Here is a 23432-nt window from a genome sequence, read left to right on the forward strand (position 1 = left end):
AGATAGAGTGAGGGCGATAGATAGAGTGAGGGCGATAGATTGATAGATTGATAGACAGAGTGAGGGCGATTAGATAGATAGAGTGAGGGCAATAGATAGATAGAGTTAGGGCGATAGATAGAGTGATGGCGATCAGTATCTAAATAATTAGATAGAATGAGGGCGATAGATAGATAGAGTGAGGGCGATAGATAGAGTGAGGGCGATAGATAGATAGAGTGAGGGCGATAGATAGATAGAGTGAGGGCGATAGATAGATAGAGTGAGGGCGATAGATAGATAGAGTGAGGGCGATAGATAGAGTGAGGGCGATAGATAGATAGAGTGAGGGCGATAGATAGATAGAGTGAGGGCGATCGATAGATAGAGTGAGGGCGATAGATAGAGTGAGGGCGATAGATAGAGTGAGGGCGATAGAGTGAGGGCGATAGAGTGAGGGCGATAGAGTGAAGGCGATTAGATAGATAGAGTGAGGCCGATAGAGTGAGGGCGATAGATAGACAGATAGAGTGAGGGCGATAGATAGATAGACAGATAGAGTGAGGGCGATAGATAGATAGTTGTGTGTGGTTGTGTGTGGTTGTGGTTGTGGTTGTGTGTGCGTGGTTGTGTGTGTGTGGTGTGTGTTATGCTTTGTTTTGCTATGTTTTGTTATGCTATGCTATGTTTTGTTGTGTTTGGTATGCTATGCTATGTTTTGCTAGGCTATGATATGTTTTGTTATGCTGTGTTTTGTTTTGTTTTGTTATGCTGTGTTTTGTTAAGCTTTGTTGTGTTTTGTTAAGCTATGCTATGCTTGGTTAGGCTATGCTCTATGCTTGGTTAGGCTATGCTCTATGCTTGGTTAGGCTATGCTCTATGCTTGGTTAGGCTATGCTCTATGCTTGGTTAGGCTATGCTCTATGCTTGGTTAGGCTATGCTCTATGCTTGGTTAGGCTATGCTATATGCTTGGTTAGGCTATGCTCTATGCTTGGTTAGGCTATGCTCTATGCTTGGTTAGGTTATGCTCTATGCTTGGTTAGGTTATGCTCTATGCTTGGTTAGGTTATGCTCTATGCTTGGTTAGGTTATGCTCTATGCTTGGTTAGGTTATGCGCTATGCTTGGTTAGGTTAGGTTATGCGCTATGCTTGGTTAGGTTAGGTTATGCGCTATGCTTGGTTAGGTTAGGTTATGCGCTATGCTTGGTTAGGTTAGGTTATGCGCTATGCGCTATGCGCTATGTTATGCGCTATGTTATGCGCTATGTTATGCGCTATGCGCTATGTTATGCGCTATGCGCTATGTTATGCGCTATGCGCTATGTTATGCGCTGTTATGCGCTATGTTATGCGCTATGTTATGCGCTATGTTATGCGATATGTTATGCGCTATGTTATGCGCTATGCGCTATGTTATGCGCTATGCGCTATGTTATGCGCTATGCTTTGTTATGCGCTATGCTTTGTTATGCACTATGTTATGCGCTATGTTGTGCGCTATGCGCTATGTTGTGCGCTATGTTATGCGCTATGCGCTATGTTGTGCGCTATGTTATGCGCTATGCGCTATGTTGTGCGCTATGTTATGCGCTATGCGCAATGCTATGCGCTATGTTATGCGCTATGTTATGTGCTATGCGCTGCGCTATGTTATGCGCTATGTTATGCGCTATGCGCTATGTTATGTTATGCGCTATGTTATGCGCTATGTTATGGGTTATGCGCTATGCGCTATGTTATGCGCTATGCTTTGTTATGCGCTATGTTATGCGCTATGCTTTGTTATGCGCTATGTTATGCGCTATGCTTTGTTATGCGCTATGTTATGCGCTATGCGCTATGTTATGCACTATGATTTGTTATGCGCTATGTTATGCGCTATATTATGCGCTATGTTATGCGCTATGTTATGCGCTATGTTATGCGCTTTGTTATGCGCTATGCGCTTTGTTATGCGCTATGCGCTATGTTGTGCGCTATGCGCTATGTTATGCGCTATGTTATGTGCTATGCGCTGCGCTATGTTATGCGCTATGTTATGCGCTATGTTATGTTATGCGCTATGTTATGCGCTATGCGCTATGTTATGTGATGCGCTATGTTATGCGCTATGCGCTATGTTATGCGCTATGCGCTATGTTATGCGCAATGCGCTATGTTATGCGCTATGTTATGCGCTATGCGCTATGTTATGCGATATGCGCTATGTTATGCGATATGCGCTATGTTATGCGCTATGTTATGCGCTATGCGCTATGTCATGCGCTATGCTATGCGCTATGCTATGCGCTATGCTATGCGCTATGCTATGCGCTATGTTATGCGCTATGTTGTGCGCTATGTTGTGCGCTATGTTATGCGCTATGTTATGCGCTATGCGCTATGTTATGTGCTATGCGCTGTGCTATGTTATGCGCTATGTTATGCGCTACGCGCTATGTCATGCGCTATGTGCTATGTTATGCGCTATGTTATGCGCTATGCGCTATGTTATGCGCTTTGTTATGCGCTATGTTATGCGCTATGCGCTATGTTATGCGCTATGTTATGCGCTATGTTATGCGCTATGTTATGCGCTATTTATTTATTTATTCAACTTGTATAGCGCAATTATCACCGATAGGTCGCTATGTTATGCGCTATGCGCTATGTTATGCGCTATGTGCTATGTTATGCGCTATGCGCTATGTTATGCGCTTTGTTATGCGCTATGTTATGCGCTATGTTATGCGCTATGCTATGCGCTATGTTATGCGCTATGTTATGCGCTATGTTATGCGCTATGTTGTGCGCTATGCTATGTGCTATGTTATGCGCTATGTTATGTGCTATGCGCTGCGCTATGTTATGCGCTATGCGCTATGTTATGTTATGCGCTATGTTATGCGCTATGTTATGCGCTATGTTATGCGCTATGCACTATGTTATGCGCTATGTTATGCACTATGTTATGCGCTATGCGCTATGTTATGCGCTATGCGCTATGTTATGCGCTATGCGTTGTTATGCGCTATGTTATGCGCTATGCGTTATGTTATGCGCTATGTTATTCGCTATGCGCTATGTTATGCGATATGCGCTATGTTATGCGCTATGCGTTGTTATGCGCTATGTTATGCGCTATGTTATGCGCTATGCGTTATGTTATGCGCTATGTTATGCGCTATGCGCTATGTTATGCGCTATGTTATGCGCTATGTTGTGCGCTATGTTGTGCGCTATGTTATGCGCTATGCGCTATGTTATGCGCTATGCTATGCGCTATGTTATGCGCTATGTTATGCGCTATGGTATGCGCTATGGTATGCGCTATGCACTATGTTATGCGCCATGTTATGCGCTATTTTATGCGCTATGTTATGCGCTATGCTATGCGCTATGTTATGCGCTATGTCATGCGCTATGTCATGCGCTATGTCATGCGCTATGTCATGCGCTATGTCATGCGCTATGCTATGCGCTATGTTATGCGCTATGCGCTGCGCTATGTTATGCGCTATGTTATGCGCTATGTTATGCGCTATGCTATGCACTATGCGCTATGTTATGCGCTATGCGCTGTGCTATGTTATGCGCTATGTTATGCGCTATGCTATGCGCTATGTTATGTGCTATGCGCTGCGCTACGTTATGCGCTATGCTATGCGCTATGTTATGCGCTATGCTATGCGCTATGTTATGCGCTATGCTATGCGCTATGCGCTATGTTATGCACTATGCGCTATGTTATGCGCTATGCTATGCGCTATGCTTTATGTTATGCGTTATGTTATGCGCTATGTTATGCGCTATGTTATGCGCTATGTTATGCACTATGCGCTATGCTATGCGCTATGCGTTATGTTATGCGCTATGCTATGCGCTATGCGCTATGTTATGCGCTATGTTATGCGCTATGTTATGCGCTATGCTATGCGCTATGTTATGCGCTATGCGCTATGTTATGCGTTATGCGCTATGTTTGCGTTATGCGCTATGTTAATCGCTATGTTATGCGCTATGTTATGCGCCATGCGCTATGTTATGCGCTATGTTATGCGCTATGCTATGCGCTATGCTATGCGCTATGTTATGCGCTATGCGCTATGTTATGCGCTATGTTATGCGCTATGCGCTGCGCTATGTTATGCGCTATGCTATGTGCTATGTTATGCGCTATGCTATGCGCTATGTTATGCACTATGCGTTATGTTATGCGCTATGCTATGCGCTATGCGCTATGTTATGCACTATGCGTTATGTTATGCGCTATGCTATGCGCTATGTTATGCACTATGTGCTATGTTATGCGCTATGCTATGCGCTATGTTATGCGCTATGCGCTATGTTATGCGCTATGTTATGCGCTATGTTATGCGCTATGCTATGCGCTATGTTATGCGCTATGCGCTATGTTATGCGCTATTTTATGCGCTATGTTATGCGCTATGTTATGCGCTATGCTATGCGCTATGTTATGCGCTATGTTCTGCGCTATGCGCTGTTATGCGCTATGTTCTGCGCTATGCGCTATGTTATGCGCTATGTTATGCGCTATGTGTTGCGCTATGTTATGCGCTATGCGCTATGTTATGCGCTATGTTATGCGCTATGTTATGCGCTATGTTGCGCTATGTTATGCTGTGTTTTGCTATCCTATGCTTTGCTGTGTTTTGCTATCCTATGCTTTGCTGTGTTTTGCTATCCTATGCTTTGCTGTGTTATGCTTTGCTGTGTTTTGTTATGCTATGTTTTGTTGTTTTACTATGATATGCTATGTTTTGCTATGCTATGTTTTGTTTTGCTATCCTATGCTTTGTTTTGCTATGTTTTGTTATGTTCTGCTGTTTTGTTCTGCTGTTTTGTTGTGTTATGTCATGCTATGCTATGCTATGTTTTGTTTTGTTATGCTATTGTATGTTTTGCTATGCTATACTATTCTACATTTTGCTATGCTATGTTTTGTTTTAAGTTATGTTATGCTATGTTTTGCTATGCTATCCTATGCTTTGTTTTGCTATGCTATACTATTCTATATTTTGCTATGCTATGTTTTGTTTTAAGTTATGTTATGCTATGTTTTGCTATGCTATCCTATGCTTTGTTTTGCTATGTTTTGTTATGTTCTGCTGTTTTGTTGTGTTATGTTATGCTATGCTATGGTTTGTTTTACTATGCTATGTTTTGTTTTGCTATTCTTTGTTATGTTATGCTATGGTTTGTTTTGTTATGCTATTCTATGTTATGCTATGGTTTGTTTTGTTATGCTATTCTATGTTTTGCTGTGGTATGCTATGTTTTGTTATGTTCTGCTGTTTTGTTATGCTATTTTTTTATGCTATGTTTTGTTATGCTATGATTTGTTATGCTATGTTTTGTTCTGCTATGGTTTGTTGTGTTATGTTATGCTATGTTTTGTTGTTTTACTATGATATGCTATGTTTTGCTATGCTATGTTTTGTTTTGCTATCCTATGCTTTGCTATGTTTTGTTATGATCTGCTGTTTTGTTCTGCTGTTTTGTTGTGTTATGTTATGCTATGCTATGTTTTGTTTTGTTTTACTATGCTATGTTTTGTTTTGCTATTCTTTGTTATGTTATGCTATGGTTTGTTTTGTTTTACTATGCTATGTTTTGTTTTGCTATTCTTTGTTATGTTATGCTATGGTTTGTTTTGTTATGCTATTCCATGTTTTGCTGTGTTATGCTATGTTTTGTTATGCTATGTTTTGTTATGCTATGTTTTGTTATGCTATGTTTTGTTATGCTATGATTTGTTATGCTATGTTTTGTTATGCTATGTTTTGTTATGCTATGTTTTGTTGTGTTATGTTATGCTTTGTTTTGTTGTTTTACTATGATATGCTTTATTTTGCTATGCTTTGTTTTGTTATGCTACGGTGTTTTGTTGTGTTTTGTTATGCTATGCTTTGTTGTGTTTTGCTATGCTATGTTTTGTTGTGTTTTGCTATCCTATGCTTTGTTTTGTTATACTGTGCTTTTGCTATCCTATGCTTTTGTTTGTTATGTTATGCTATGCTATGCTGTGTTTCGTTATGCTATGCTATGTTTTGTTATGCTATGCTGGTAAGGGTATGTGAGGGTGTGTGTGTGAGTGTGTGTGAGGGTGAGTGAGGGGGGTGAGGGAGGGTGAGGGGGTGTGAGGGTGAGGGGGTGTGAGGGTGAGGGGGTGTGAGGGTGAGGGTGTGAGAGTGTGTGAGGGTGTGTGAGGGTGGGTGAGGGTGTGTGAGGGTATGTGAGGGGTGTGAGGGTGAGTGTGTGAGGGTGAGTGTGTGAGGGTGAGTGTGTGAGGGTGAGGGGGTGTGAGGGTGAGGGGTGTGAGGGTGAGGGGTGTGAGGGTGAGGGGTGTGAGGGTGAGGGGTGTGAGGGTGAGGGGGGTGAGGGTGAGGAGGGTGAGGAGGGTGAGGGGTGTGAGGGTGAGGCAGTGTGAGGGTGAGGGGGTGTGAGGGTGAGGGGGTGAGTGAGGGTGAGGGGTGTAAAGGTGAGGGTGTGTGAGTGTGTGAGTGTGTGAGGGTGTGAGGGGGTGTGAGGGTGAGAGGGTGTGTGAGGGTGAAAGGGTGAGGGAGGGTGAGGGTGTGTGAGGGTGAGGGTGTGTGAGTGAGGGGGGGTGAGGATGTGTGTGAGGGGTCAGGGGGTGTGAGGGGGTGAGGGCGAGTGAGGGGGGTGAGGGCATGAGGGTGAGTGTCTCCAATGAATGTCGCTGCTTCGCCTTCTTTGAAAATGTTCAGTGCTGCAAATAGAGCATGCCGCCCTAATTATCACAGCATGAGGCCCCAAAGTGATAATAATCACAGCATGCAGAGAGGCGCCCCACGCTGCTGGAGCACTCAACTGTGCATTAATTATAGTTGAGTGCTCCAGCAGCCTGAGGCACCTGTTGACATGCTGTGATAAGTGGGTCTCATGCTGTGATAATTGTTGCGGTGCCTGAGGAAGTGGAGACTCCTGCTGGGATAATTGGTCTTGTGGGCCTCAGGAAGTAGAGTTTCATGCTTGGATAATTGGTCTGGCGGCGCTTGCGGTGCCTGACGTCCAACAAACGTGCACAAGCTGCTCAACCTTGAAGCGCGTTCACAGACCTGGGTCGGCTCGTGCCCAGGTCTGTATCGGGCTCGTTCACAGCTGTTACTCCCTTGACAGGGATGAAGGCGGCTATAAGTCTCGTTGGCGGCAGCGCTTCGCGCTGCAACGCCAGCGAGACCTAAAAATGGATGTCCCTTTATATACAGCCACAACTGGACGATTATTTTCCTTTTCAACAGTGCATCAAAATGTAATCATGTTACAGGGATGTTGAATTCCTATAGCCCAATGCCAGGACATATTGTCTGGAGTCAAGGGCAACAAGTTTTCATGTGTATTTTGTCCTTGGGACAAGTAGGCCCAAACCCCTGCAGCACAAACCCTTTGGCTGCCACTTTGCAGTTCCACATTATGGATCAGGGAAGGGCACGGTCTGCAGTTAAGGTAATATTTTTGCCCATATGTTAATGCTGTTCAAACTTGTATTTATGGTTCATTAGTTGAAGGCCTTTATTATTAGGATGAGCTCTCTAAGTAAATGTTGTAAGCTCCGACTGCACTACTGACCGTGGTTCTAGTATAAAAATGTGTACACACGTTTTCAAAGTTTAGCAATATGAGGCTATGTATAATACTCCCAGAATGTTCTCTGTTCTCTGATTTGATGCAAATAGTTGCAGAAGCTTGAAAGCAAGATTGAAGATTATTTGCTTTCAAAATAAAATGTTCATAGAAAAATGAAAGCAGGAAAAAAAAGTTTGCTAAAATACTGTAAAAGTGTAGGTACCATTTGTTTGCTGCATCATTTAGTAACGTGTTGATGCATGCTAGTATTTCCCAAAAATATTCATAATAGAAAATTAGTGTAACCAGTTTCAATAAGATTATGGAAACAAACATAAATAAGCATTGGCAAAGCCAGTAGGTCTGAAATTGGTGGTCAGCTTTTTAGTTTTGTCAATGTGACTTGTTTTGGCATGTTTTTTGTAAAACCTTATTGGTGTGGGAGCTACCCAGCCTCACCATTATAACAAACATTGGTAAAAGCAAAAATAGTTTTTTGATCTCAAAAAGCACACACTGCCACAATAGTTACTGGCCCTAAACAAAACTACTTTGTATGCCGATGTGCTCCTTGTGAAAGAGCAGAATGCGGTCACTCACAGTGAAGCCAGCTGATACAGAGAGAGACAGAAAAGGTCATGGTCAACGCCAGACCAAATTAGGGCCCAATTATTAAGAAAGTCTCAGAAGTGCACCCATGGTATATGTACTTGCATTAAGTGCAGCTATACACCTTTTGTGAATTCCCAAGGATTTACTGAAGTAGGATAAGAAATAGTACTCCTAGAAAATATTTGTGAACTGCATTTTAGCATAAGCAAATATGCATGTGTAGAATTGCTCATGCGACAATTTGAGTGTTTTCAAGTTGACTTTCCCTCCAACCACTTTTTTCCCAACTCTTGAAGAAGGCTTACGTCTGCCATTGTCGGGAGTAAATTTCCAACATTTCTCATAAACACAGCATATTGTCGAAATCAAAGAGCGCAAGCTAAAACGGGGATCAGTTCTTCCCAGCAGTTAGTGAAAAAGCGTGTCATAACTAGTTTATTGATTATCTCTTAAATTGTAACTAATGTTTTACATCTTGATTTTTTTTAAAGGTTTCAAACAATGACGTTTTATGAATATTTGTAGCATGTATTGCATTGGTTTTAATTAACTATGTAAAAATAAATAAACTTCAAATTAACTTCAAGATTTCTCAGTATGTGAAAAGATTAGAGAAGAGTTGAAAACTCTTAAAACATGCAAGTTAGTAGGTTTGTACAGACACAAAAGGGCATTCTAACCCTGGAACTATTGCTTACCACTATCTTCAGTACCAGGATGTAGATCTGCGGAAATGTGGCAACATAAGGGGATTGCAAGTATTCAAATACTACTATGGTATGAGCCCTGGCATAATCAGAGAGGCTATATCAGAGCTCTTAAATAATGAGATTGCTTCCATCATTTTTCACTGCACTACTTGGCACCAAACCGGCAAGTGGATTTTGTTACAGGACAAGTAGATTTATGAAACAAGCTGGCCAATAGACAAGTAGATATTTTATTAAATTCCACACAACTCGCAGTTCTGTTTTCTTAAGAAACATCTCTTTTTGGCAGCATGCATTATTTTCAGCCAGTAACTTCTTCAGTATTATGAAGCAAATATTTTATAATTCATCAAAATATGTTGGTGCTGTACTACTACGCAAAGTATAGAAACATGGAAACCATAAAAAGGGAGTAGACTCTTGTTAGATAATCGATGATAAAGGGATAATAATTGTTTTGAGAAAAAACAATTGTTTGCCATATTTTTGCATATTTGGGAATTAATCAAATAAAACAAGGGACATGGGGATCCTTGTTGTAGTAAAATGCCTCTTTTTACATGATCACTCCCATTTTCTGGACCTGTCTTGCTGGTTTTTTACTCTGTGCACAGGGACTCTGCTAACCAGGCCAAGTGCATGTGCTCTGACCCCTAAAACATTAGCAATACGCATAATTGGAATATATACAGCCTACTTAGAAGTCCCTAGTGTGAGAGATTGGGCTAATGGTTGACTGGAGTGTGAGCCCTGGTCAAGCAGCAACCACAAGCCTTGTTGGGGTAAGGCATAAGGAAACCCCAAATTAACCTGTGCTTAAACCCCTGGTAGCTTGACCGTCAGGCATAACTTAGAGGAAATGTGTAAAGTATTTGTGCAATATTTTAAACAGTAAAACAGTGAAAACACCACACAAAAAGTATCCCAAATTAGGTTGGAAAATAGAGCCAAATTTAAAAGATGAAACAAGACCAAAGAGGCAAAAATCCAATCAGTAAAATCGGAGTTATGAATTGTTTAAGAATAAAGGATAAAATAGCACCTAAAAGCATAAAGCGACAACTGCGATTATGTGGTTGCATTGGGCCAGGTCAAATTCAAAAGTAAAGGCTTTCCGCAATGAAGCACGGGTCAGCTACAGTCCCAGATTAGTCCCGCTGAAGTTTTACCTTCCTACGTTTTTTGCCAAGAGTCCCGTTTACATTGGAAAGGGTCATGATGAGCAAGGTGGGTGTCACAGGAGGATGTTGGCATGCGCGAAGAGCAGGCCAGGCATTGTGGATGGGCGGGCTGGTGCTCCTTGTTGGTGGTCCCCGTGGGAGTTCAATGCTGCAGTGTGAAGAAATGGTCTGGCAGCAGCCTGCGAATGAAGTCACCCCCTAAGTAGGCATTAATGCCCATTAGGCATGGTGAATGGTATTTAAAAGAAGGACATGTAAAGGTTTAATGGTAACCGTGTCCCTACAGTGAAAAGGCCTCAAAAGCTATCTTCACTGTAGCAGGGATAGCTGTTCCCTGGGAAAGCTTTTGGATATAATATTAAAAGTAATAATGTTTTCTCTACCTAGAAAACACCTACAAAGTTCATTCCTGGAACTTGTAAAATATTTATGAAAAGTCCAATTCACTGACAAAGACAGACTTGTAATAAATATTTAGCAAAAGGTACTGTTAGAAAGTTAACTTTTCACTGCCTAAAGTCCCTAGAAGCCCATTTGGATCCGCTTCCAACTTTCACCCATGGGAAAATTAGCCCTCTTGATGAGGAGTATACTTGATCTTGGAGCTGAGACACAGAGATTGAGTATGGAGAGGTTTTCAGATCCTTTGGCAGGAGGACATATGGGCTATGCCCAGAAAATTAATTAACTTCAAAAGATGCCACAGGCAGATATAGTTAACATTTGGGTCTCCTCCCTCCTATATCTCTCGAGTCATAATACCTCAACGACCGAGTATGTTTTCACGTACCCAAGAGGAAGCGCTGCTCCGCCGACCTCGCCCTGGCAGAGGTCCCCCGCATCTGCAGAAACAGAACAGGTGGAGAGCTTTCTCCTACATTGCAGCCAAGACCTGGAATGAGCTCCTGGTCAACACCAGACGCTCTCAAGGGCGTCAAACGTTCAGGAAGGACCTCAAGACCTGGCTTTTCAACTGACCTGGACCTGTTCCCCTCCCCCCCAGCGCCTTGAGACCCTCACGCATGAGTATCGTGCTCTATAAACCACTGATTGATTGATTGATTGATTTGAGTCAGCTGGACACCAATCCTAGGGGGAGAAGATATGCCCCCTGAACCGGTCTCGAGTGACCACAGATGAGGGGATTGCGATTTTTATTTAAAAGTTTAACTTCCCTCTCTATATTTTTGTCATTTTGTAGGGGCATTTTGCTAATTAAAGTAATCTCCATTTTGAAAAATGGAGTGGGATTTTTATTGTGCTGTGTGTTTTGTTTTTAAACAGTTTTGGTACTCCTAAATGCTTTACACATTCTTAATTTAAGCCTGTTTGCTCAGTTCCCTAGCTACCAGGGGTTGGGCTTCGGTTTAACTTGCAGAAAAAGTTACTGGACATAACAAGAATACAGACATGATTAATTGTGGTAGACTAACATCCAGCCAAACTAATAATCCACTTTGTCGCACTAGTAATCACTATTGTGTGTGAAAAAGGGGTGAAGAAATGAGGTTGATGAATGGTTTATCAGCGTAATTGAGATTTTAAGACAAAAATGAAAAAATGTTAACGAATGAGCACACACTCACAACAAACCACTTAACATTTGAGGGAATAATGTCAGCACAGCAATGTGAAGACTAAACATTACTACAGTCACAAAGCCAATTAGTCTGTCTTTAATGTTTTTTTATGTCACGCCAATACAAAAATTGCTAAATAAATTAATTCTGGTATTTTTCCAAATTGAAATAATATAAACCTAAAACAGTATACACAAACTATACTGTTCCTCAATCATTAATAAAGCACAGATAGTTGAAAGGCCATGTTCAAAAGATATAAGAGGAATTTACACACAATCCTTCTTCTAGTACCAGCACCTGGTTTTTCCAGAATCCTAAAATATTAACGAATAAATGTCCGGTATTTTGGCAGACTCTGAAGCTTCAAGTGACTACTTAAAAGTTATTTAACAAAAGTAAAAAGTGAACTTGTTAATGTTCCTGAAACAATTGTATACACAGTTTGAAGTTCCAAGGTGTTACAGTTCATGTGGTCCATGGCCTGCATTCCCATCAATTCTGTAAGTGAAGAGTGAGCTAAACATGACACTGGCACTAAGGGCTGGTTCTAAGGAGGCAAAGGCCAAAATGTGAGCAGGAGAACTCTCTCATAAGTAAGGGAAAATAGAAACCCACAACTAGGAGAGGGACAGAACCCACAACTAGAAGGGGGACAGTCCACACAGGGGCCGTGCCCTGAGGGTGTATGTAGGGCTTGTACCTGGCGGTTTGTCTTTAGGATGTATTTCCATACAGTACTTGTCAAAGAAGCCGGATGGCAAAAACTGGGGCTGGCAGTCCATTGCCCATCAGTGTTCTCAATGAGTACTATAATGTGCCTGTTCTGCACAAGTCTCAAGGAAAGGGTTGTCCCCCAATTGCAACACAACCAGAAACCACAGCCTGGGAGGAAAACATGGTGTCGGCATTGGCTCCACCTCCTGTGGAGTACATATAGCAATCAAGTGAGTTAGAAGTGTTAAAGCAAACCGGGGCCAAAACAGCAAGATGTAGTAGTGACCGCCTGTTGTTTGTGTCCCTTATGTACGTTCACACGTTAGCAATAACAGTGTGCATTTTGTGGTTGGCTTGCACAGGTAAAATTTAATCTACAAGCCTAAGCATGCAAAATGATGGCGTCACAAGTGGCATGGGGCCACATGTCAGCTCTTCCAATGTGGGAGCGGTGGTTGTTGGGGATTGACAAGAAGGAAGCTGCCAAACACAACATGAGCCACCCATAGCCCTTACCAAATGAATATATATATATATATATATATATATATATATATATATATATATATATATATATGACATGAAATGTGCGCAACCCATAGCCCTTACGATATGAATATATATATATATATAAATGACATGAAATGAAAAATGTATTTATAGAACGCATTAAACCCTAGGGTATCTAAGCGTTTTGCCAGAAAACAGAGCTCATTAAACACAGAAAAGCCATGGAGCCTAAGATGAAAAAAGCCAGGCTTTCAAAGAATTTTTAAACAAGACAAAGGACAGAAATCTAGCAATTTGGTTGAGGACAAAGTTCCATAACTTAGCAGCAGCCCCAGAAATGAACCGGCCACACCATTTAATGTTCCGAAACCTGGGAATGTCGACTTTCCTACTGGAGGAGGCTCTGAGTGACCTTCATGGAATGTACCAGTTGAAGAGGGTGCCAAGATGTTTAGTCCCTTTGTGATGGAGATCTAGGATGACTAGGCAAATAGCTGTGACAACAATGCGCTGCATAACTCGGAGACAAAGCAGCATTCTAATATTGTTTGGACGTGTTAATAATAAGGCACGCAGTCGTGTTTTGCAGCACTTGCAACTTACTCAAAGAAGAGGCGTTAATGTTCAAATAAAACGCATTGCTATAATAAAGTGTGGAAGATACTAACCTAATGACTACAAAATTACGCAGTTCACCGGGAATAAATGAAGAGATTTTCCTGAGTGTCCAAATTATGTAGAAGCAGGTACTCATGGTAAAACTGTAACTCAAAATTCAAGGAGGTATCAAAGATCATCCCTGTAGGAAGCTCTGTATATACTATACTAAAAAGAGGTATGGTGTGCACAGAGACCGGTGAGTCCCCAAAGGTATGGCAGAGGTTTAAGCAGATAATACCAAAAGCTCCATTTGTGGTAGTGTGGTCTACCAGTTAGGCTTATCAGAGAGTAATGTGAATGCATTTGTTGTACATACCCATACAAGGCAGGAACACACACTCAATGACTTAACTCCAGGCCAATGTTTGTAAAAATATTACTGTAGTTACTTTTATTTTAGAAACCAAGTGAACTCAGTTCAGACAAGTAGAGTTTCCAATTAAGCAATATTTCCAATATTCTTGGCAATAGGTGTGCATACTATCAACCAATATTTTACACATACATGAAACACATGTTAGTCTACAAGAAGATACTTTGTATACAGGCCACGACTGAGCACGTTGATGGTCATAGAGGGCTGTGACCACTCGAAAGGTGTGGAATTTAGTATCAAAGCGGTCACTACCGGCAATGATATTTACCCTTGCAGTCGGCGGCAGGCAATGAGTAGGACAGGTTTCAGCAGGTGATCAACTCTAGTACCGTCACGATCACTGGCGGTCGGTTGCTGTAGATCGGATGGGTTTCCGTTGTCACCGGACCGTCCTGGGGTGGCAGCAGTTGAGCAGGCTGGCAGGGCCACTTGCAGGAGGGTATGGCCTCTGGGCATGGGCTGTGAACAGCTGCAGTTGTGGGGCCGGGAGGATCCCTCAAGGTCCTGGTGGCCGTCCAGCTGCAGTGCTTTCTTCTAGCAGGGCAGAGTCGTGTCGGCACAAGTGCTGGTCCTCTACAACTGCGGCCTTTGGAGGTCTTGGGTCTCAGTGAGTCGCATCAACAGGAGTGTCGATCCTCAACTGCGGCAGTTCATGGAGTTCTCCTGTAGCAGGGAGTTGCGTCGACACAAGTGTTGGTTCTCCCTGCGATGGTTCTTGTAGGTCTTGTACCAGTGGGTACCGGGGACTAGAGCCTCTAATTCAGAGGGAGGGTCTTTTCACTTTGCCAAAGGTTGCCGGTTCTCCGAGGATTCTTGGAGGCCTGGCAGGGTTTCTGGAAGTACAGCAGGTCCATTGTCAAACCGGATGCAGGTGGCAGGGTTCTGGCGGGATTCAGTCTGCAGCTGTTCAGTTCCAGGTCCAGCAGCGGTCCTGGTCAGTCTTCTTCTGTGGCCTGTCAAATCTGTGGGACAAGGTTCCCGGGAGTCCTTAAATACTAAATTTAAAGGCATTCCTCGGTTCGGGAGGCAGTAGACAATGGCTACTGTTCCCTAGTGTGGTGACATCATTTGGGAAGAGGGGCACATCCCTGTTCCTATTCTGCCTAGTTCTCCAAATAAAGATGGAGAATTTTTAAGCGAGGGGTTCAACTCAGCTCCTGGCGATGCGATGGGTGTGCCAGGTTGAAGTGGACACTCCTACTCGGCTTATTAACTTTCCTGCCTGTTGTGCTGCCAAAAGTAGGGCATGGACAAGGGAGTGGGCATCACAAGGTGAGGGCCTTTGAGGCTAACCCCCAAGAGTTGCTGTTCCTGCCAGGGGGAAGTGTGAAGCACCTCCACCCAGAGCATGCTTTGTTCCTGGCCTCTTAGGGTACAAAGAACCTTACCCCATGAGGTCAGAAACTTGTCTGGTGGTGGCTGGCTGGCAGGACCAGTCAGCCAATACACTAGAAGTTGCTTGTTTTTCAGGGGGCATCTCTAAAATGCCCTCTGAGTGCATTTTATCATAAATCCAACACTGGCATCAGAGTGAGGTTATTATGCTGACATCTTACCAGTTTTCAGTAAAGCCATCATAGAGCTGTAGAGTTCGTACTAAAAATGGTTTCACTGCACTTACAATGTCTGTGGATGGCACAGGCACTAAGGTTTATAATGCTCATGCAGCTATGCCCTCACCTGGGATATGGTGAACCCTGCCTTAGGGCTATAAGGCTTGCTAGAGGGGTGACTTACCAATGCTACAGGCAGTGTTGGTGGGCATGGCACACTGCCATGTCGATTCTTCAGTTTGGTCTGTGCCAAAACATGCAGCCTGCACTGGCAGCATGTGGGTGTTAAGGCGAGGGGACTCTGATGGTGGCATAATACATGCTGCAGCCCTAAGAGGTCCTCTCTGGTCACATGGCCAAGGGGTACCGTTTACAAGGGACTTACATGTGGTCCAGAGGTGGTCAATTGTAGAAACAAAGGTACAATGTTTGGGAAAGAACACTGGTGCTGGGGGCTGGTTAGCAGGGTCCCAGCACACACTCAGTCAAGTAGCCATCAGGTACCTGGTAAAAAGTTAGAGGAAATCCATGCAAAAAGGGGTACTTTCCTACAACCCCAATATTTATAGCCCCTTTAACAGGAGTGGGTAGAGGGCCACAATCCTTCAGCCACCGCCAGCAATACCAAATGGATTCTTGGGCACTAAACACCAGCACCATCATTTTTTCCACAGTCAGTTCAAGAAAAGTTTCTTTCATCCAGATGCTAATCTTGGTCATGCAGGAATTAAAAAGGTCAGCTACTAAGGACAAGTCGCCAGAGATGGATACAATAATCTGAGTATCGTCAGTATATACAAGTACTTTAAAACTGCAGGAGTGCATCAGTTCAGCGAGAGGGTAGATATACAGATTGAAAAAAGTGGGGCTCAACGAGGACCTCTGAGGGACCCCCCAAAGAAGACTAAAAGCCTTAGCTTTAAAGCCACTACAGCTGACAACCTGCATTCTGCTGTTGAGGAAGGAATGGTAGAGATTAAGGGCTTTCCCACTGACACTTGCCTGATGAAGATACTACACCAGGCGCACGTGTAAGATCATTTCAAAGCCTGCTGAAAGATCCAGCAGCATCAGGAGAGCCGCCACACCCTCATCAACCTAATACTATCTGTGGTTGCCACATATATACACGTATAAATACATATATAACCAATGGATCTGAGGTACGCACAAAGCAGAGCCAAGCAGAGCTTTGCCAGATAAAGAACCAGGGCAGAAATCTACGAAAACCTGTGCACCAAGATACGTGATCACTCCCAGCTCCTGTCAGTTTCACACAGGCTGCCATCCTGGTTTAGGTAACAATAAAGGTAGATTTCTGGGAATAAGGGGCTAAAAGCTGCACAGCATAGCGAAGGTGCACACATTCAAGGCAGCACAGATGGATGATACCTGAGAAATACTCATTTAGTACTTGAATTGTCTTTCAGAACACATAGACAGCTATGTTAGGGTGCAGGTCATATTCGATCACTGACAAAAGTGACTAAACAGAATTAGGTGAATAGTAATACCTCAAGCCACTGTCTGGAGGCTGCTGAGCTTGAGGCTGTCCCAAAGTACACTATATTTTGATATCATATTATTTTAGTTACGTTAGTTTTAGTTGTGCCAAAGCTAAAAGTGGTACACACAAAATTATGAGGAAATATGTTTTAGGACATATTATTGCACTGTGCCTTGAATAACTGTTTATTTGATTACTGCACCCACTCAGGGAGTTGTGCTAATCCTTTTAAATGAGGCCTACTTTTTGGATAAAACAAACTGGAAGTACACCTAAAAAAAAGTAAGATTTCACTTTCTTAAGCTAAGGTGTACAACATCTCTAAATCACTGAAGTTGATGTGGTGACGAAAAAACAACAAAACCAAAGCACGTGTTATACTTTATCTACGTTTACTGTCTACAGTAAGCAGTAAGGGGACTGCAATGTTTTGACAACGAGTGGAACGTAATTGGAAGTTTCGCCAAAGAGCTTCCGATGACTTTACATGCTATATATTTAGTATGCAAATCACTTAAGACACTTGCACTCTTCATGCATTTATACTGTGGTGTATTGACACCAAAACCATGCCCTTTAAAACATATTTTAGTTATGTTCAAACTATTTTGCTTTAAATATAACTGAATTAATAGAGTAGAAGGCTTCTTTATACAATAGAAGACCTTACCTTGTTTTTGTAATAGTCCTTAACATCTTGCTTTATAGAATCAAAGTCTCCATTGATGAAATCAGGCAAGAAGCTGAAAGAAATGTGACACAAATAACAATGAGTGAAATAACAATGAGGTCAAACATTAACTAATGTTTCTCATTGGAAAATGCAAAAGTAGAACAGAATGGGAATTAGGACATAAATACAAATGTCCATATACTTTAGCTCTAGAAAACCTTTATTGAATTCACATAAATACATTTATCATAGCATAATAAATGAGGTTCGGAATAAAGAATCCTACTTCAGGAGATGTTAGAAATCGGGACCGGTTTGCAGTGTTCCCCCACTTTAAATCCCATTTGAGAACCATGGATGCTGGTGTTCATACTCTGAAAGTGCCCTGGGCTCTGCTGGGCAGGCCCTGGGCCAGTGCTAAAACACCCACTGTTATGTTAAAACACACACATGCATTAAGGTACACTATGTATTAGGGTACACTTTCCATTGGCATATAAGTCCCTAGTAGATATTATTGGGCGGGGGGTTAAAAACTACCTACAAGTCCCTAGTATATAATGGGGCATTGCAGTGTAGAGGCCAGTAGCCTTTTCTGCACTTGCATGTGTGCACTGCTGAGTGCCTGAGGTAATTTTACAAGCAGGCCTGTTTTGCAGCACTGCTTGTTAAAGTAAATTCACTGCAAACTCGACTTTGGTGGCAGGGGCAATTAAAAAGTCATTATCTGAAATATTATGGTATATTAAGTACCCCCAGGTTCTACGTTAGGTGTCCCAAGGGTGGGGGGGTCAACTAATTATGAGGAGGTCCATTATAAAAGATGTTTTATATACCCTGGTGTTGGAGAAATTGCACATTTCATTTTCCCCATTCTAGATCCCCAGCCACATAGAATAACATTGCAATAGATTATGAACGCATAAATATTACTAGAAATTAAAGAAACTATCATAACGCTGAATTTATCCTAAAATATACAAAAAAAAAGTTATAAGACTTTCTTGCCTGTGAGCCAAAATTCAGTCTTCCTGCAGTCGGCCCTGATTGGTCAGAGTTAAAAGGATTAGCCAGGCTGCTTTGACGAAGTGATAAGTGACTCACCAAGGCAGAGGCTAAATCTATTGGAGAGAGCTCTGCTACACATTAATGCCAGAGCAGGGGAGGAGGGTTCGTAAAGCATGAAGCTTCAAAGGAGGAATAGGACAGGCAGGGAAGGCCAGGTCCATTTACACCCATCCCCTGTGACCCAATCAGATAGCAGGCTTAAGGCGGAGAGCTATAGAAATGAGCCATCCTGGAGGTTGGTTTAACAAGTTCTTACTCCTCTGCTGAGATTTCAGCAACACTGAATTTTAGAGGAATAGTGCTTTCTGGAAGAAGATTATGCCACACTTTGGAGCAAGTGGTTATGCTATGAGTTGAAGCCTTGAACGTCATTGGACAGGAGTGCTATCCTGCTTGACCCCAGAGAACACTGAATAAACATGTGAGAGGAGCAGAGCGTCTCGGATTTGCTACTTGAAACTAAGAGAAGAAGGATTGGCAAACTGAAAACATGATTTGCACCATCAGGCCCTTCATTCTGACTGACTGCACCTGCTACATTATCTAGAACTACAGAGCTGTGGATGTAACTTGCTTCAAGAGGAACAAAGAGTCAACTCCCTGCAAGCTGCAAGTTAACAGAGCTCACCTGGACCCTCACCTATAAGAATCCCCAGCCTGGAGTGTGTCCACCGGATTTGTAAGGGTGTTGTCCAGATGCATTGTGGGAATTTTTGTCCCAACCTTTCAAGGACCACCTTGGAGATTCCAGACCCTTGTATTGTGTTTTGGACACTTTGGACCCTCAAGAGTAACTTCAGGTAGAAGTTCCAGAAGATTGGAGAAGTTTGGAGCAACTTTGAAAAAAAGCTCCATGAGGGGACCGACTCAACTGTGAATGCCAAGCTGGACACCTTCCCCTACCATAGCAGGGCTGCAGGTTCATCCCACTGAAAATATCTGACTCCCAAAGTTTGACTGGATGCTCCCTCGACAGCAAGCCAGCAAACCCTCTTTGAATTTGGCCAAGTGAGGAGCATTGAGGGACTGCGGCAGAAAACGCTCCATAAACATTTTTAAGTCCAAATGTGAAATCATGGCAGAGGCTACTTTGAGGGGTATCCGATTAGGGCTCCATCGCGGTTGGTCTCAAACTTTGGTCACAATTGAACAATACAAAGTTAGATTTCCCAGATTAGCGCTATATGTTTCTAAGTGCTAGAAAGAATATATTTGTTCAAAAATTCATATTTCCGGATCCCTACATTCAATTTTTGTCATTTTTGTGTAATTATAAGGATACATATATTTCCTATTTTTATAAATTGGTTTTGTATTTATATTGTGTGCTGTGTCTTAATTATTTACTGAATTGGTGTTTTTAAATGCTTTACATACCGGTCTCCTAAATTAAGCCTGCCTGGTCGCACTACCACTTTGAATGCCCATAGTTACTGTTGTGGACATTAGCATTAGAATTCATGCAGGAGAGTGTCTTTGCCATATCAGCATTATAGTACCTAATGTATCTGTAATCTCACCTTTTTATTTGTTTTGTGTCAAAATAGAAGCACTCTGATAAAATAATCAGTTGCATTTCACCAGTGCCCCCTGTTGTGGCATTAAAATAAAATTAGACTGCACACACCACTACAGCACCCATTTTAGACATCCTCAGTCCTTAACTCCTCACCCCTATTTCTCATCCATCATCCCTACTTCTCTTCCCTAGTACTCATCCATCATTCCTAATTCTCATCCATTATGCCTACATCTCATCCCTTCTTCTTATTCATCATCCCTATCTCTCTTCCCTGCTTCTCATCCTTCTTCTCGTCCATTATTGCTTCTTCTCATCAATACTTCTCATCCACCATTCCTACCTTTTACATTTTTCTTCCTCTTTTTAACTTCATCTTTCTTTTCCTCTTTCTTTCTCCCCAATATCCCTTTCGTTCTTTGCCTCAGTTTCTTTCTTTCCTTTTTTCTACTTCTTCCCTGTATTCTCACTCCATTTCTTCATTTCACGTTTATGTATTTCTCCTCTTGCTGCATGTCCAAACTCTCTTGGATGTTCCTTCAACCGCAATTTCTATCCATCTTTCTTCTATAATTATGCATCTGTCTCTGGATTTCTCTTGCTCTTTCTTTTGCCCCATTTCTCTTGCTCTCCACTATTTTCCTCTTGCCCCTTTATCTCTTCACATTTACTGGCCTTTGTTCGCTTTTTGCAATTCTCTGATGTATCACAATTGTAGGGTATCTTGAAGCAATTACATTATTTAAGCCCCACCGGGCTACTGTTGACCAGTAAAAACTGTTTAAAGCATTTTTATGTAACTACTTACAGTCAGATAGTCTGCCATCACATAGGAGGGATTCTGATGGGAGATTTGTACAGTGTGCAATCCCAGATCAGGGATCAGGTGGAGCAATATACCCTCAGAAACACTGCTCCACCCGACATATAATCAGGCCATTAGTCCATTAACAATAATCATTTTCTCTAACCTCTGGCTGCAATTTGTTTTTTACTAATATCCTTCTCACGTATGTTTTTTTCCATTAGTGATTTTTAAAACTATGTGGATCAAAAATGATGTCATTTACACCAAATGATTTAAACTACCCACTAACTACGGGAGGTTTCATACATTTGGCTGACACACTCCCACTAATGGCTTATCACTGTCTTGTGGGCTCTGCAGGCTGATGTTAGATTGCAACATTTTCTACCCTGTGAGAATGCCATGACTCTAAAAAAGGCTACTGCTTGCCCCATCAGTATCTATAGACCTTAATTTACACAAAATACCTGTCAGGACTCCAGAAGGGAGGTAAGGTAAGGTAAGGTAAGGTAAGGTAAGGTAAGGAGAAATATTTGCTAGTACAAAACATTTTTTCTGTCACAGTCTGGTACTGCAACACCCTCCCATGGGGACTTAAAATAAAACCTCATAAAAATGTTTGATTACATTATTTTTTTAATTATTTAAAAGCGTAAATAACTATAATGTAATGTCTTTTTTTAATTAACATTTAATGTAGGAATACATTTTAATAACATACAATTAAATTCGTTTAATTTTATTCCATTTATCACTTTTAATAACTAATAATGCATAATAAAATATTTTTTTTGCACTTAAGTTGGGAATTTATTTTATTGTTTAAACTGCAGGAAAAATAATTGCAATTTAATGTAACATTTTTAAATGTATTAAAGATTGTATTCAAAATTAAGCCAATCACTCTGTATCAATCAATCAATCAATCAATCAATCAAAAATAAGTTTATTATGACCACTTGGTCTTTAAACTACATATACCATCATAACACAGCTAAAAGTACAATTATTAAAAATGTTAAAAGGACCTAAAACCAAAGTTCATTATTTCTCATAAAAACTTGTTTTTGTAATATCATGCTGTAAGCCAAGACGGAATGCTTAAAAGTTCAATATTTAAAAATACATAATATAATTGCAATCATTCAATTTGACTCGGTTTGTCCCTCCATGGACCCTTCTTTCAATTTCCTTATTCCATGAGAAATCTTTTAGCTTCTTGGACAAACTTTGCCAAGGCAAATGCAATGTCAAAGAACTGCATGTCAGTAAGAAGCTCGATTGCTTGCGTCCTTGACCTTATTCTATATTTTAAAAAAATTGGCCTTAAAATCAATCACCGTACAGATAGATCACGCTGTAGATTTTGTTATTTATATTCTACACTTAAAATAAATTTAAAAACATACTTTAAAATAATATTTCAAATCATAATATATTTACTATTTTATTTCTACTTAAATTACCCCTTTTACTTGTCCCTTTACTTTACCATAGGATGACACTGCGGTCAGGCAGTATGAGTGGTTGGTCATATGTGGTGCTGGACTTACTACAGTTTCTTTTTAGGAGTAGTAACTCACACTTGTACATATAGACACCTGCACAACCGAGGCCAGAAAAGACCAGAACAGCTGTTCAATATAGCCAAGGAAGGAGACCACCGATATGGGGAGAGAGACTACTGTATTGAGCAGAGGTCCAGACAAAGGCCCACAAAAGGGGTCAGAAGGTATTAAGGAGCGCAGGGAGAATCGCAAGGGCAGCCAACAAGAGTCAAAACAGGTGCATACAATGGCCCGGAGCACAGGTGATCCAAACCATGTCCACAGCAGACACCCCCAAGCCCAAAGGGTCTAAGCAAGAACACAAAGGAGGAGCAAGCCCACCCTAAAAAAACACAATGACAGAGGAGGCCGGTGGATCTCTCCAACCATTTGAAGGAAGCGAGATCTCACAGAAGAGTAAGCCTGTGCCCCATCATAGTAACAATTGCAAAGGCAAGAAATGGACATCCAGGGAGCATCACAAAAAAGAAATGACAGGAAACGCCCCAAGAGAAAACAGACTAGGATGAGAAACAGACCCTGGACAAGAAGGGGGCCATGAACCCGTAACCAGGAAATTGCAGGCAGCGATCCGACCACAATCCAACAATACTAGCACAGAATGGGTACAAACAGGGTAGAAGTGCAACACAGCATCCCAGTACAAGTGGAATCTTGGCTCAAACCAAGTAAGAACAGCACAGGGCAGGGCAGAAAAACACAGCCACAAGCACCCTGCTGCCCCAGAAACAGGGTCATGGAACAGAAACCCAATGCAGGCATACACAGATCTGGTCCAAAACAGGAGAATGTATAGGACATAGCACACAAAAGCAACCACA

General features: G+C 41.9%; 1 protein-coding gene across 6 annotated transcripts in view; it reads right to left on the reverse strand.

Annotated features, from left to right (window-relative positions):
• Window positions 1–23432, reverse strand: part of LOC144784620 (thiamine pyrophosphokinase 1-like) — a 1414696-nt gene that overhangs the window by 734755 nt on the left and 656509 nt on the right. For all 6 annotated transcript variants that reach the window (XM_078663541.1, XM_078663543.1, XM_078663544.1 and 3 more), the window contains one exon: window positions 17646–17718. In XM_078663541.1, the coding sequence (XP_078519667.1) occupies window positions 17646–17718 (73 nt within the window). The remainder of the gene's footprint in view (window positions 1–17645; window positions 17719–23432) is intronic.

The sequence above is a fragment of the Lissotriton helveticus genome, chromosome 10 (genome assembly GCF_964261635.1).
Source record: "Lissotriton helveticus chromosome 10, aLisHel1.1, whole genome shotgun sequence".
Lineage (NCBI taxonomy): Eukaryota > Metazoa > Chordata > Amphibia > Caudata > Salamandridae > Lissotriton > Lissotriton helveticus.